General features: G+C 52.6%; 1 protein-coding gene across 2 annotated transcripts in view; it reads left to right on the plus strand.

Moving 5' to 3' along the window:
- TFAP2E (transcription factor AP-2 epsilon) overlaps positions 1-12768 on the plus strand; it is a 22196-nt gene continuing 9428 nt past the window's right edge. For both annotated transcript variants that reach the window (XM_015649309.3, XM_015649311.3), the window contains exons 1-3: positions 1-122; positions 226-672; positions 966-1017. In XM_015649309.3, coding sequence (XP_015504795.1) covers positions 96-122; positions 226-672; positions 966-1017 — 526 coding nt within the window. In that variant the 5' untranslated portion in view covers positions 1-95. The remainder of the gene's footprint in view (positions 123-225; positions 673-965; positions 1018-12768) is intronic.

Consider the following 12768-nt stretch of genomic DNA (forward strand, 5'->3'; position numbering starts at 1 on the left):
GGCGATGGGAGACGCCGCTCCGGCGGGTTAGAGGGGCGGAGACGGGGGCACCCTCGGGGCCCGGCCCGCCCGGGGCTTGCCGCGGGCCCGCACCGATGCTTGTGCACAGCTACCCGGGCATGGTGAGTGCGGGACGAGCACGGGTGGGGCGGGACGGGATGGGGGGTCGGAGGCTGGGGCCGGGGGTCCGTGCCCGCCTCACCGCCGCTGTTTTCGCCACTGCAGGACCGCACCGAGGGGCTGCCCGGGGCACCGGCCGGGGCCCGCCTGCCGCAGCTGCCCTCGCTCAACCAGGCGCCCTATGGCTCGGCGCCGCCGCTCTGCCACACGCCCGCCGCCGACTTCCAGCCTCCCTACTTCCCCCCGCCGTACCCGCAGCCGCCGTTGCCCTACCCGCAGGGCCAGGAGCCCGCTTACCCTCACCTGGCGGACCCGTACGCGGCGCTCAGCCCTCTGCACCAGCATCAGCAGCCGGCTTGGCCCCCGCAGCGCGGCCGGCAGGACGAGCCGGGGCTGCTCTCGCAGACCCACCGCGCCCTGGGGCTCGACCCCCGCCGCGAGTACCCCTCCGTGCCTCGCCTGCTCCACGGGCTGCCGGACGGCGGCCACAGCCTGGCCGACGGCCCGCTGGGCCTCCACGGCCTCGGCCACCACGGCCTCGAGGACATCCAGGTACGAGGGGAGCACCGAGAGGGTGCCTGGAGTGGGTTGGTTGCACGGGGATGGGGCCAGATCCCTTTGCGTATGCGACCGGGGACTCCGGGCCGGGACGAGTCGAGTCCCACGGCATCCGTACCCCCGGACAAGCAGAAACACCGGGCCGGAGATCCCCATTACTGGGGCTCGCTTGTGCCCTCAGAATTCCTTCTGGCCCGCGGGTGGATCGGGTCGCGGCCGCGCTGTCTCCGCGCCGCGAGCAGCCCGTGCCGGGAGCCAGCTTAAGGCTCTTTCCTCGGTGCTTTCAGGCCGTGGACGACGGCGGGGTGAACCTGCTCGATCAGTCCGTCATCAAGAAAGGTAAGAGCGCGGCGGCTCAGAGGAAAGCGGCACCGGACCGGGCCCCGCTCCTGCCCTTGGGGTTCCCCAGCGTCGGGTCCCCCGCGTCTGCCATCCCGCGGGGCTGCCCCTCGCCCGTCGGGAAGGGCTCGCTGCTGTCCCCGGCGAGACTGAAACGAAAGCGGCGGATCCCGGCTGGCCAGCTCGCCGACCTGCCCCCCGGCCCGCTGCTCTCCCTCGGGCGGTACCGCGGCCGCCGCTCCTTCCCGCTACCGAAGGGCCCGGACGGGGGGACCCTGCTGTCGGGGAGCTCTGGGGCCCACCCCGCCGGCGGCCGCGTAGGGTTTGAGTGGAAAGCCCGGGGATGCCCCGGCCGCGCTCGGCGACAGCTCCCGGTGCTCCCGGAGCCCTGAGCTCGGAGGAGCGGGAGGCAGCGCGGGCCGCGAACCGCTTCACACCGGCTCGGACGGCGGCGGATCGGGCCCGTTCGGCGGCGCTGGTACCGAGAGGAAGGATGCGTTTAACGGAGACGAGAAGTGGCGCGGCTTTGGTGCCGGTGCTGCCCGTCCTTGCAGCCGGGAGTGTCCCCACCTCGGTAAAACCCGTGTTTTCGGAGGCCGCCCCTCTGCCGCTCCAGAACCGGGGTTTCGCTCCGGGACAGGAGGGGAGGAACGGGGCTGTGGGCAGAGGGGTCTCCCGAGTCCGGTTCTGCCCCGCACGCTGACCAGTCCCCCACACACCAAAGAACCGGTGAGTAAAATAGCTCAACTCCCTAATATGTTTCTGTACCAAATCTTCCGCCGGGGCGTTGCGAGAACGAGGAGGGGGCCCCGGGAGCTTCCAGCACGATGCTCGGGGAGATCCCTACTATGGAATATTCCAGCACTGCTTTTGGCTTCTCCCCGCGATTTTTTACAGAAATATGTGGATGGGAAGGACGCGTTTAACCACCGATCCTCGGTGCGAACGGAACCGCAGCCACCGGGGCGGGTCGGTAACTTGGGCCGGTGCGTGCTACGGCCCCGCAGTCCCGGTGCTGGTCCCGGCCGTAGCCGATCCCCGATAACTGCACGAAAAACCTCCCGATCGTGAGGTTCTTCCCCAGGTGCCACCGGTCGTTCCAGGGGGGAAGCGGCGCTCCCGGTGCGCCGCAGCCCCTTTCCTTAGAAAAGGCTGTTCTAGGAGCACGCGGCTGCCAGCGGGACAGTAATGACCCGCATTAATTGAGCTTTAATCAGAGCGCTAGAGAGGCGTTTCATTAAACATTCTGGTGTGAGGAATGGTTGCAAGAATCTGAGAGGTGCGTGGGCCGGCACCGACCGTACCTTCGCGGCTTGGGCCGGGCAGGAGCACCCCGGAACCCCCGGGAAACACCTCCCAGTGAGGATGTTTGTCTGGAAGTTCGGTTGGAGTTATAGTGGTTCGTTGGGGCTTTTCTCCTTTCCGAAAGCGCCACTAATTGGAATTTTTTTGTCTCCTGTCGGGAGGATTTGTCGTTGTTTAGTGCCTGGTTTTTGCCCTTGGAGATTCTCTCGTCCTCTAGTCTTGGAAAGGGAAAAAAACCCAAAAAACAAAAACAGAAAAAAACCCCCAAAATTAAAATATCTCTTGCTGAAGGTGGGAATGGTGCAAAGAGCTTGATCACAATGCCTGTGCTCACGGACACTTGCTCTTCCACGCCCGTTCTTGTTTGGGAATTTTAAATTTGTTTTAATATTAATATATATTTCTATCCCTGTTTTTTTTCTTCTTTTTTATTATTTTAATTTTTTCTATTATTCTTCCTGTGTTGGGAGCGCGAAGCTCCGTGTCCGCTGGAGAAATCGATAAATCCAAAGCCAAGAGTGTGTTTGTGGGGGGAATTGGGCAGCCACACTGGAAGCTGCGGGACGGAGCCAGCCGCAGGTTCCTGGAAGCGGCGGCAGCAGCGGGGGCTCCGTCACCCACCCCGCTATCGGGGATCGGGAGAACGGGGACTGGAGCCGATAGCCACACTCCCCTTTCCCTGCCCCTGGAAATTCCCAACAGAGCGAGTTCAGCTCAAAAGAAATGTGAGGAATTATGGAAGCTGCAGCCGGGAATCTCGGATCAAACGCCTCTGCCCTCCACACCGCCCGGGGAATAAATTCCATTACATTCGGCTTTATTTAACATTTTAGAATGCATAAAACGTGGTCGTTCTCACTCCTGGCTCTGTTGGCTCTGAGCTGTGTTCTGGCAGAGCCGAGCCCGGGTCCCCGCGAGTGAATGACACCCCAGGAAAAATTAAATTAAATTAAAACCATCTGAAGCAGCTCCCGGAGGGTCCCGGGCAGAAAGTGCAGGAGGGGACGGCTGAGCAGCAGGACTCGAGGATCCCCTCTCTGAAGTGAGTGAGGGTAAACCCTAAAAAGCGCAGTTTTGTCCTAAATCGCAGCGAGATCCCAAATACCTATTAATCCTGGAATACCTGACGGAATGGCCGTCGGACAGAAACCTGATAGAAATCTTTGCGTGTGAAAACAGATATATCTCTCCTAATTAGTTGCCGAGACACTGTTGTCCTGGTTCAACAAAATATTTATCACCTGTCCCAAATTCCCAAATCTCCCTTTTAACTCCTGTCCTTGAAGTCGCATTTAGTCCCACGTCAGAAACAGCCCGGACCAGCAGGGAAGAGCCCGCATCCCCGCTCTGTCTCCGCAGCCTGTCCTGTCCCATATCCCGGGATTTCGGGGCCATCCCCATGGATAGGAGTCACTGCCGCTGTCCCCCCGCACGGATGGACCCTGCCGCGGGCGCGGGGAAGATGCTGCTCGGTGCCTCGGAGCGCTATGTGGGAGCATCCCTGACGGCGTGTCTGTTTTCCCTCCTTTTCCTCCGGAAAAAAACTTCCACGGCTCCAGCCGTTAATAAAATTCCGCGTCTCGGAGACGCGGTGCATTGCCACCCTCTCCCCTCCAAGTGTTTTCTTGAGCCCGTAGCGCTCTGTCCCCCTTGGCTGCAGGTAACCCCGAATTAAGCAGAGAGGAAAAGGGGGCATTCGCCTCAGCAAGGGCTGGGGGGACCGCCCCGGGACCCCCATCCCGCAGTCCCGGCGGTGGCTGCGCGGTGCCCGCATCGCTCCGGGGGGAGCCGGGTCCCGGCGGGTGCAGCCCAGGGAAGTAGATCCCGGCTGGAAACAGGAGTTCCGATACCCATTTCCACCGTTGCCTTCGGGACTGGTTCCGGTTCGTTATCGCCGTGGTGATCCCTAGGGCTGGAGGCGCCGAGTGAGGCGGGGTACCGGGAAATCCCCGGTGAGAGGATCCAGTTTGGCTGTGGGGTGCGGTGTGTGAGCTGGGATTTCACTCGGAGCAGGGAGAGATGTGATAACTCTGAAAAGCAGGAGATGCGTTTTCCCCCCCGCCTCGTGTTGTTGTGACAAACGGGACAATAGATTTTGTTCGGGAATTAAATGGATAAATTTTTGGATAGGGCAGCAGAACCCTAATGGATATCTTGGACTTCTGTTTGTTCATTCTCCCTTTTTTTCCCGAAGTATTTCAGAAATTGTTTTCTGTGTCTTTCTTTTGTTGTTGTTTTGTTTGTGGTTGGGATTATTATTATTATTATTATTATTATTATTATTATTATTATTATTATTATTATTATTATTACTTTTCCTTCCAAACATTTATATAAGACCAGGGATACATTAGACTGGGAAAACATTAAAATTAGCTCTGAAAAAGTTTAGTTGGGGCTCTGGCTGCTTTAGTCTACAGCAGTTCAGGTATTTTCTTCTCCACTCACCTGCTTCCCTGTTGTTTAGATGCCCAGATCAGCTACCGAGGCCTGGCTGTGAGACCCTCCAGACATAAAATTCAGAATAAAAAATTCAGACATAAAATTCAGCAAGCCCTGAGCTCCTGGTGCAGGGTGCAACTTTCTGGTTATGAAATCAAGCATTAGGTCATTGTGCTCAGTAGCAAAAAATCCTGCAGCTTGGTTGTAAAATAAGGAGGGGTTTTATTGCTTTCACATCCTTTTGGGATCAGCAGAAAGCTTCTGAGAGAGCCTTTTTATTACAAAAAAAAAATACAAATCTCTTTCCCTGGCACCAGGGACACACTGGGGTGCAGGAGCAGCCCGGGGTCCTGCCGGCGGTGGGCTGGAGTGAGCTGGAGCCCTGTGACAGAGGGAGCAGGGTGAGCCACAGGGCCCGGTGCACCCGCTCACGGGCACAAGTTTTGGCTGTGGCATTTTACAACCTGGAGTAGAGACAGAGCAGGGTGTGACCAGCGTGGGCTCACACTGGCACCCAGGCATGCACAGCACACATCCCCGGGCTCTGTACTGGGCCAGTGTGATCTGGTCCTGCCACTGTGCCTTGGGTTTATGGATCTGGTGCTGCCACTGGTCCCTTGGTTTTGTGGATCTGCCTGCTGTTGCTGTCCCTCATGTTTGTGACTTGCTCCAATTTCCATCCGAGGCTTTCCAGCTGCTCCAAGGGGCAGTGCTAGCATTTCTGCTCAGGAATGTGGACCTGTTTGGCTGGATACTGGACAGACAGATGGAAAGCTGTGCCTCAGAGCCCATAGTCAGGAATATTGCAAGAAGTAGCTGTCACTACTAAGGAATGCGGCAGAGGAGGGAGATTAAGATTGAGATCCTCAGATCCACTCTGCACCACATGCAAACTCCAGGTTTTGAAGCTTCTCAGCTTCTTCTCAAGCTGGTGGGACTGGGGCATTGACATGACGGCAGCAGTGCCATTTCTCCTTTGTTTTGGTGCAAGGAGGAATTGAGCTGTAAGAAATGTAATAAGCCAGATGTGGCAGGGAAAAAAAAGAAATCCTGAAAGAATGGTAGATTAGATAAACATCATTTCCTGTGATGAGCAAGGTAATAAATGAGATCATCCTGTAAAACACCTGGGGCTGCGAAGACACAGCTTTTATAGGACTGTCCAGGGCCGTGGGTGGAGGTACTTGGCTTCCAGTCAGCTGCAGGGTGCTGGGCTCACTGGGAAGCCCTCCTAGCTCTCTCCAGCTTCATCTGCAGCAGTAGTTTGCCTGAGTAGGAAAAGGGGCTCACCTGGGACAAGCTGAGTCTTGACTGGAAGTTTTGCTGCCTTAGTGCTGCTCACAAATGCTTTAAAGTTTCGACAAGCCCTTGCACACACAGGGAGATAGAGCAGCCTTCCTCAAAACACAGTCACACCTCCCAGTCCCAGCGCTTCCCCCTCGCGTGCACAGGGTGCGCAGCAGGAACACCTACTAATCAAACAGAGAAACTTAAAAAGAAAGTTTTCACTCTGAACTGCATCCAGATCACCATTCCTCCATTAAAATTATATTTTTAATGTCCTATAATTACACTAGGATAAGCCCAGGTGTGTGTTCATGTGAGATAACACACGCGGGTACTGGTGAACACACTGGGCTTTGTCTCAACCTCCCTAGTGCCTCCCAGGCATGTGTTATCTCCAAGTTTCATGTACCTTGTCATGACTTACTGTTTAATTAGATGTTTTAAAATTAATTTTTTTCTTTGTTAGAAATAAAGAGCAATTCTTAAAGGGTAGGTTCAGGAAAGCCAGCTTGGGTTGTTTCTTGGCATGTGGTTTGAACCAAAGTAGCAACACCTCTGCTCTGGGAGGGAGACCCCAGGTGAGGCTTCTCCATGGACAGCACTGAGTGAGCAGCACAGACATGTTGGGCTTGCTCTGGAGCACCTTTCCCTTCATTCCAGGGGCTGTGAAGCATTTTTGCAGTTTGATGGCCACTGTCACATCACTACCCTGGCTCCCACAGGGCTTACTTCATCCACAGGTAGACTGGCAGCCAGACAGCCTTGGCCAGGTGACACCTGTTGTGTTTGTCCCTGCAAAGGAAGTGGTGCCAAGATCTTAAATTGTGTGACAGCACAGGTACCTGCCTCACTGGGGTCCATCAGAACACACCCACAGCAGCACAGACAGAGGCAAGACCCATAGGGACCCATCTGTGTCACTCCAGCCCAGGGACACACTAAACCTGCAGCAGAGCAGAGGCAAACACAGACTATTCCTCCCAGTTTAATAATATTCCAAGATATATGATCTTAGAAAAAAAATGTTTGCAATCTCTCTTAATTATTCAAAGAGCCTAAATGAGGTTCTCTGAAGTCCTAGACTAGCACTCTAACCACTAAACCATCCCACCCTTTCCTGTGTGATCCAGGGAATTACTCATTCTTGCTGTCCTTCCATCTGTTTGTTTATTTTAATTCTTAATGGAGGAAATAATTAGCAAATCTGGATGTGATGCTTGGAGCTGCTGCGTGCTCAGCTCTCCTCTCCCTGGCCTGTCCCCAACCCAGCTTCGCCGTGCCTGGGTATTGCCTTCCCTTTGGTGACAAGCATTGTGGTTTGGGTAGAAAGGGCAGAGAAGCACATGGGAGTGAGAGGGAATTTCTAGGAACGAGCCCAAGGTACCCACTGCAATTAAACAGCCCCAAAACACAGCATGGCAGGAGCTTGGGGTTTGGAGCAGGATGAGGGGAGCTGGGAGCAGGTTCACCTTTGTGGTTTAAAAATCCATTGCAGTGCCTGTGGTGCGTGCTTGGGATTCCAGGCGGGCTGAGTCTCCCCACCCTCTATGTCAGGCATTTATCTGGCATCAGTCACCAGAGTGCCGAGGCGCCAGGGAGTGAGGGATTGGGTCAGGCCCTGTTCCCTCCGGACTGGTCAGACAGGTCCCAGGGAACAAGTGGTGTCCCCAGGGCTTGCTGGGAGCCCCAAAGTGTCCACACACAGGTGAAAGCAGAGCCACTATCCCAGGGCTGGAGAGGTGCAAGCACAGGATCTGATCTTAGGGAGGTTTCCAGCACAAGATCCCACTTAGCAAGAGATGGGGCAGCCATTGAAAAACCATCACCAGAGGGTTTGTCTCACCAATACACTGATGTTAGCAACCCAGGGCATCTGAGCAAGGAAAAGGAAAAGCCATTTTTTCTGTGACAGTGGGTGAGCAGTGCCTGTACCGAGAGCGATCCCTGGACAAGCCGGCAGCTCCAGAGGAGCCGCTGAACCGAGAGATTCGTGTTGCTGTGGTCAGTCCCAGACTAAAACCCCCCCAGCTTGACAGGCTGGCAGTGAGCTCAGTATTAAGGGAAATTTTTTTTTTCTATTATTATTCATGTCTAATCTTTGCTGAATGGTCTTTTGCCCTTCAACAACCTGAACAGATTTAACAAATTGACAGGAACATTGCAGCAGCTTCCATGGGATTGGCCACCGCAACGTCACAGCTTTGTTCTCCCCTTTTAGCTTATGGAGATCCCAGCCACATAAATTCATCTATAGGGAATACAGGGAAAATCTCTCATGCATATTATTGTGAAATGGATTAAACTGTTTAAACACATAAAGATCTCATAGACTGAGTGCCAAAGTGTTTGTGCTGCTAAAGGAGTAAAGTAGGGGTGGTTGATGCTACAGGCAGAATTGTGGAGTGTGTGGGACTGGGAGCCCTTGCTGCAGCACAGCCAGGGGTGACACTGGATGGGGAACTTCCCTTGGTGACAGCATGGAGCAGAGTGGGTTTCCAATTCCTCTGGCTTAAATCCTCTGGCGCTCTAGCCTCCCGTTTCTAAACCTGCTTGGTTTGTGCTGTGAAATATGAATTCTATACTGGCAGAATTTGAAGTGAATTTTAAATAATTATTCAGTAATTGAACTGAAATTGAAATAGTTAATTTTCTAATGTAGATATGGAAGGGCATAGCTGCTGACTCAGAAAAAGTAATTTAGAATGAAGGGGGAGGGAAATAATGTGAATTACCAGACTAAACTGACTTCTCCAATGAAGTTGCTGCATTGGGGTGGCTTCCAACCAACAGTGCAGGAAATATCTCCAAACACTTAGTCACTCAAAAGCAGAACTCAAATGATTTTCATTCATTCCCTTCAAAGGTTCAGATTACCTGAGTTTTACTGTTTAGGGGGGACATTTTAATCATTGATGTTTGGTGCCTTCCAGTGAAGTGTTTCTGCGGTTACTGTTCAAGCTGTGACATCAGGGTTCCCCAGACAGCAGAATTCACTCCATGAAATGAAGCATGGAAAGGAAACATGGGAACTCACCACAAATTAATTGTGAGCAGTTTCCAAAAAACGGAAAAACTATTCTGAACAACAGCATATCTGAGACTGAGTCATTCCCAAATGGTGAAGCAGGAAAATGCATTATCAATTAAAATTATCAATTGCAAAGCACTTTCTAATCCAAATCCCAAGTCCTGCAGGAGCACAGGGGGCTGAGAAAATTTTAATATTATATCAGTTGGCCATTCCTATCAAAGCACAACGTACTCAGCAGGGACCATGTTAACCACACCATTGTACCCATGAATTTGGGGTAGTCTGAACCTTCTTGCTCCACTGATCCATCCCAAGGCTCCTCAGGAGACACCTGCAGTAACACATGGTTGGGGTTTCACTGGGTCAAACAGAGGTACAGAGTGAAAAATGGAATTAATATCACATGGCAACTTCATATTTCTTTCCCAACCCGGTGAATGGATTTGCATGGGAAACAAAATGTTAAATATAGGAGTTTTGCATAGGCATGGGACCTCTCCTGATTAGTTTTCTCATGGGAATAGTTTGAGGTTGTATACCTGCTCTCTTCCAAGGGTCCGAGATTCATTTCCCTATCAGAACTCAGTGATCTCGAAAATCCACAGACAAAACCAAGATTCTTTCCATCCTTCCATTCGAAAAGGCCAATGATGGTGGTTTCTAGAGAGGATCTTTGACAAGGGGACTTGGTTCAGGTTGTGCATTCAAGATAAAGAGAGTAACTGTATAATCCCCTCTGGGAAGAGAGGATAATTACAGAGTGCACGTTTGAAATACAGCTGATGGCTCTGACCTCCTTTCCTGGATCACCAATAAATACCTCTCTGCTGAAACATCAGGAAATTGGAGCAGCTGAACTCTGCAGTATCTTCTCCCTGAAAAGGGCTTTTAAAGGGACGGCGGGAGCAGCTGCCCCTGGCTCATACCCACATCCAGATATATATTTTTATATATATATGTATGTATCTCCATCTTATAATTTATATCAGAGACATTCAAATGAAGGTTAGATGAGCTCACTGACAGCTCTTCCTGGAAGACAACAGCAATCCCTCAGCTTTCTGCAGCACTTTCATCAGGGGCTGCACACCGACATCCATCATCAGCCCGAGCTTCTCCCCGCTGCCGGCCCGAGGCGGCTCAAATCAGCGGGACCCCCGGCCAGGGAACAAACCGCGGGGTTTGGGGCTGTCATCGCTGCACCTGCAGAGTCATGGAACCAAAATCTCGGCACCTGAGGCAGGTTTGGAGGGTGCAGGTGTCCCCTTGCCGGGCAGCACGGCTCAGGTCTCTGCCCCGCAGCGACGCCCGAGGAAGCCGAGGTGACCGGGGCAAGGTCCTGGAGAGGGGCGGGGCTGAGAGGCTTTGGTGGGGGGCTGGAGACAGCGCTGTTGTCCCTGAAGATGAGCGATTGCTTTGTCCCAGGTTGTCTCCTAAGGCGATTCACTGATACGTCTTTAAAATGCAACCTCAACAGTAGAGCACTCCCACTTTTAAAGGGATGTCGAAATAAAAGCTCCGATATCCAGGGATTCCTCCTTACCGAAGAAGAGAATTTACCTGTAGTTTATCTGGGGAGAGAAAACAGACTTGTAAGACGGGCAGCGATTTGCATGTTTCCTCTGGACCTGTTTTTCCCCTCACAGCACACCGAGTTCCAGCTGGAAATGGAACAGAACAAATAGCACCACGATAAGAAACTCAGCTCCCAAGTACCACAAATTTTCCTGCTTACAATTCATTTTGCGAGCAGGCAGCACATTTCTCCTATGGAAACGAGTCAATACTTCGTATTTTTCTCTTCTTGTAGGCAAAATTTCTTTTCCCTTAGACCCAAAAGTCGTTGGTTTGCTGCCAGCCCTGAGCACGGACACCGGCTCCCGCAGCTCCCGGCAATCCCCGCACCAAAGATTGAGCCGGGCTGCAGCTGCACCTTCTTCACCGAATATTTACATATCAAAGCGTCCATTTCCAGGAATCACAATGGTGATTTCACCCACAAACTTTGGTGAACAAAGATGAGGAAGGAGAAGGAATGCAGGAGCTAAGGGATGGAGCATCCTCAGTCCGGACCATGCGGGAGAGGGAGGATGAGGAAGCAGAGACGCAGGGCTGCCGTTCGGTTCATGCTGGATTTCACTGGGCAAAAGTAGGAAATCCTCCAAGGTTTTCCAGGTAAAAGCCTTTGAAGAATGGGTTTGTTGCTCCTTCCTCGAACTTAAAAGCCACAGGATCTACCTCAGCAAGCCGGAACAGAAGCGGCAGAAACTTTGTGCTTTCTTTTGGGACACTTTGAAGGCATGAGGCTCCGTATTCCATTCACTGGAGTCACAGCCGAGCAATTCATTCAGCCGTGTTTATATCTTTCTCCCAGCTGTCTTCCGGAAGACCCTCTGGGAGACAAGGCTGTGACATCCCATCCCACCTGCAGCATCGCTGGAGATAGCAGGACTCCTGTTGTTCATGGGAATTGTCTTTACATTGACTGTCTGCTCCAAGGGGCATCATCACATCCTGTGCTCAGGTGCTGGACTGACTCCTCCTGGCTGCATTCAACATCCAAGTACTTCTGTCCTGGAGAAATCTCTCACCAGAGATTACTTGGCAAGTTTTAATTTGGTATCACAGCATTCTTCCCAGGTAAACATTATTATATTATTATCTGCAATTTCTTGCTGGAGACAGTCAAGCCCAAACTGGGATACTGACTTGCCCTGTGTCATAACACAATTCTGCTCTTGCAGTGCCAGACACAAGGACATGACCCCAGGCTGGCAGGGTGTTCTCCAGCTCAGGAAAGTCCAGGGGTAAAGCCCTTGGTGTTTCAGACACCAGGACTAGTTTGAAATCACTCTCCCTCTGCATCAGGGGTTTTTTGAGCCACAGCAAATGCAGTTGTGGAGGTTCATCATCTGACAGTTACACCAGGGTACGTTAAAAAGGCAAACCAGAGCTGACTCAACACAAAAGGCTCCTCTAATGGGAGATCACAAACTTTGTGGTTCACAGGGAAGATGAAGTCACATGTACCTGCTACAAGCACAGAGGCAAGAGACTTACGTGGGAGTTTGGGTCTCTCCACTGCTGCTCGCACACACCTGGAAGAGGATGGATTGCAAGTGGCACCTGCCCTGTGAGGTTCAAGGCTGGAGCGAGAGGCTGAGTCCAATGAAAACACCTCCTGTGAGGTGTACAGAAGAAATGAGAATCATTTTCCTTACCACACTCAGCAAGATTCTGCTGTATGCCTGTTACTGCCATGCTGACCTTCTCCAAATCACCACAGCACCAGGAGCCAAGATGATGTGACAAACAGCTTGACTTCACAGCTTCTTACAGAAAATCCGGAGCTACGGAAACAGAGGCTGTACATAGTCAGCCTGCAGCACAGCACTTCCCAACAATTGGGCAATAGCTGAAAGCCTGGATTGCTTAGAAAGGCATTCCCACAGACTGGAATTGCACACACACAGATCATGCCCATGTACCTGAGCTGTGGTAAATCATTTAACTTGCTCTGTGCCTCAATTTTCCCCAGCTGCACTAAGGAGCTGGCTTGAGTCAGGAGTGAGTTAATGGCTTTGGTGGCTGGTGCTGTACCAGCACTGGGCTGAGGATCAGCAACTCGTGAAGCCCTTTGAGGTCTGCCAACATAACTTTATTCCAAAATCTGTTTTCCCTTTCAG

Source organism: Parus major, chromosome 23, assembly GCF_001522545.3.
Source record: "Parus major isolate Abel chromosome 23, Parus_major1.1, whole genome shotgun sequence".
NCBI classification, from domain to species: domain Eukaryota; kingdom Metazoa; phylum Chordata; class Aves; order Passeriformes; family Paridae; genus Parus; species Parus major.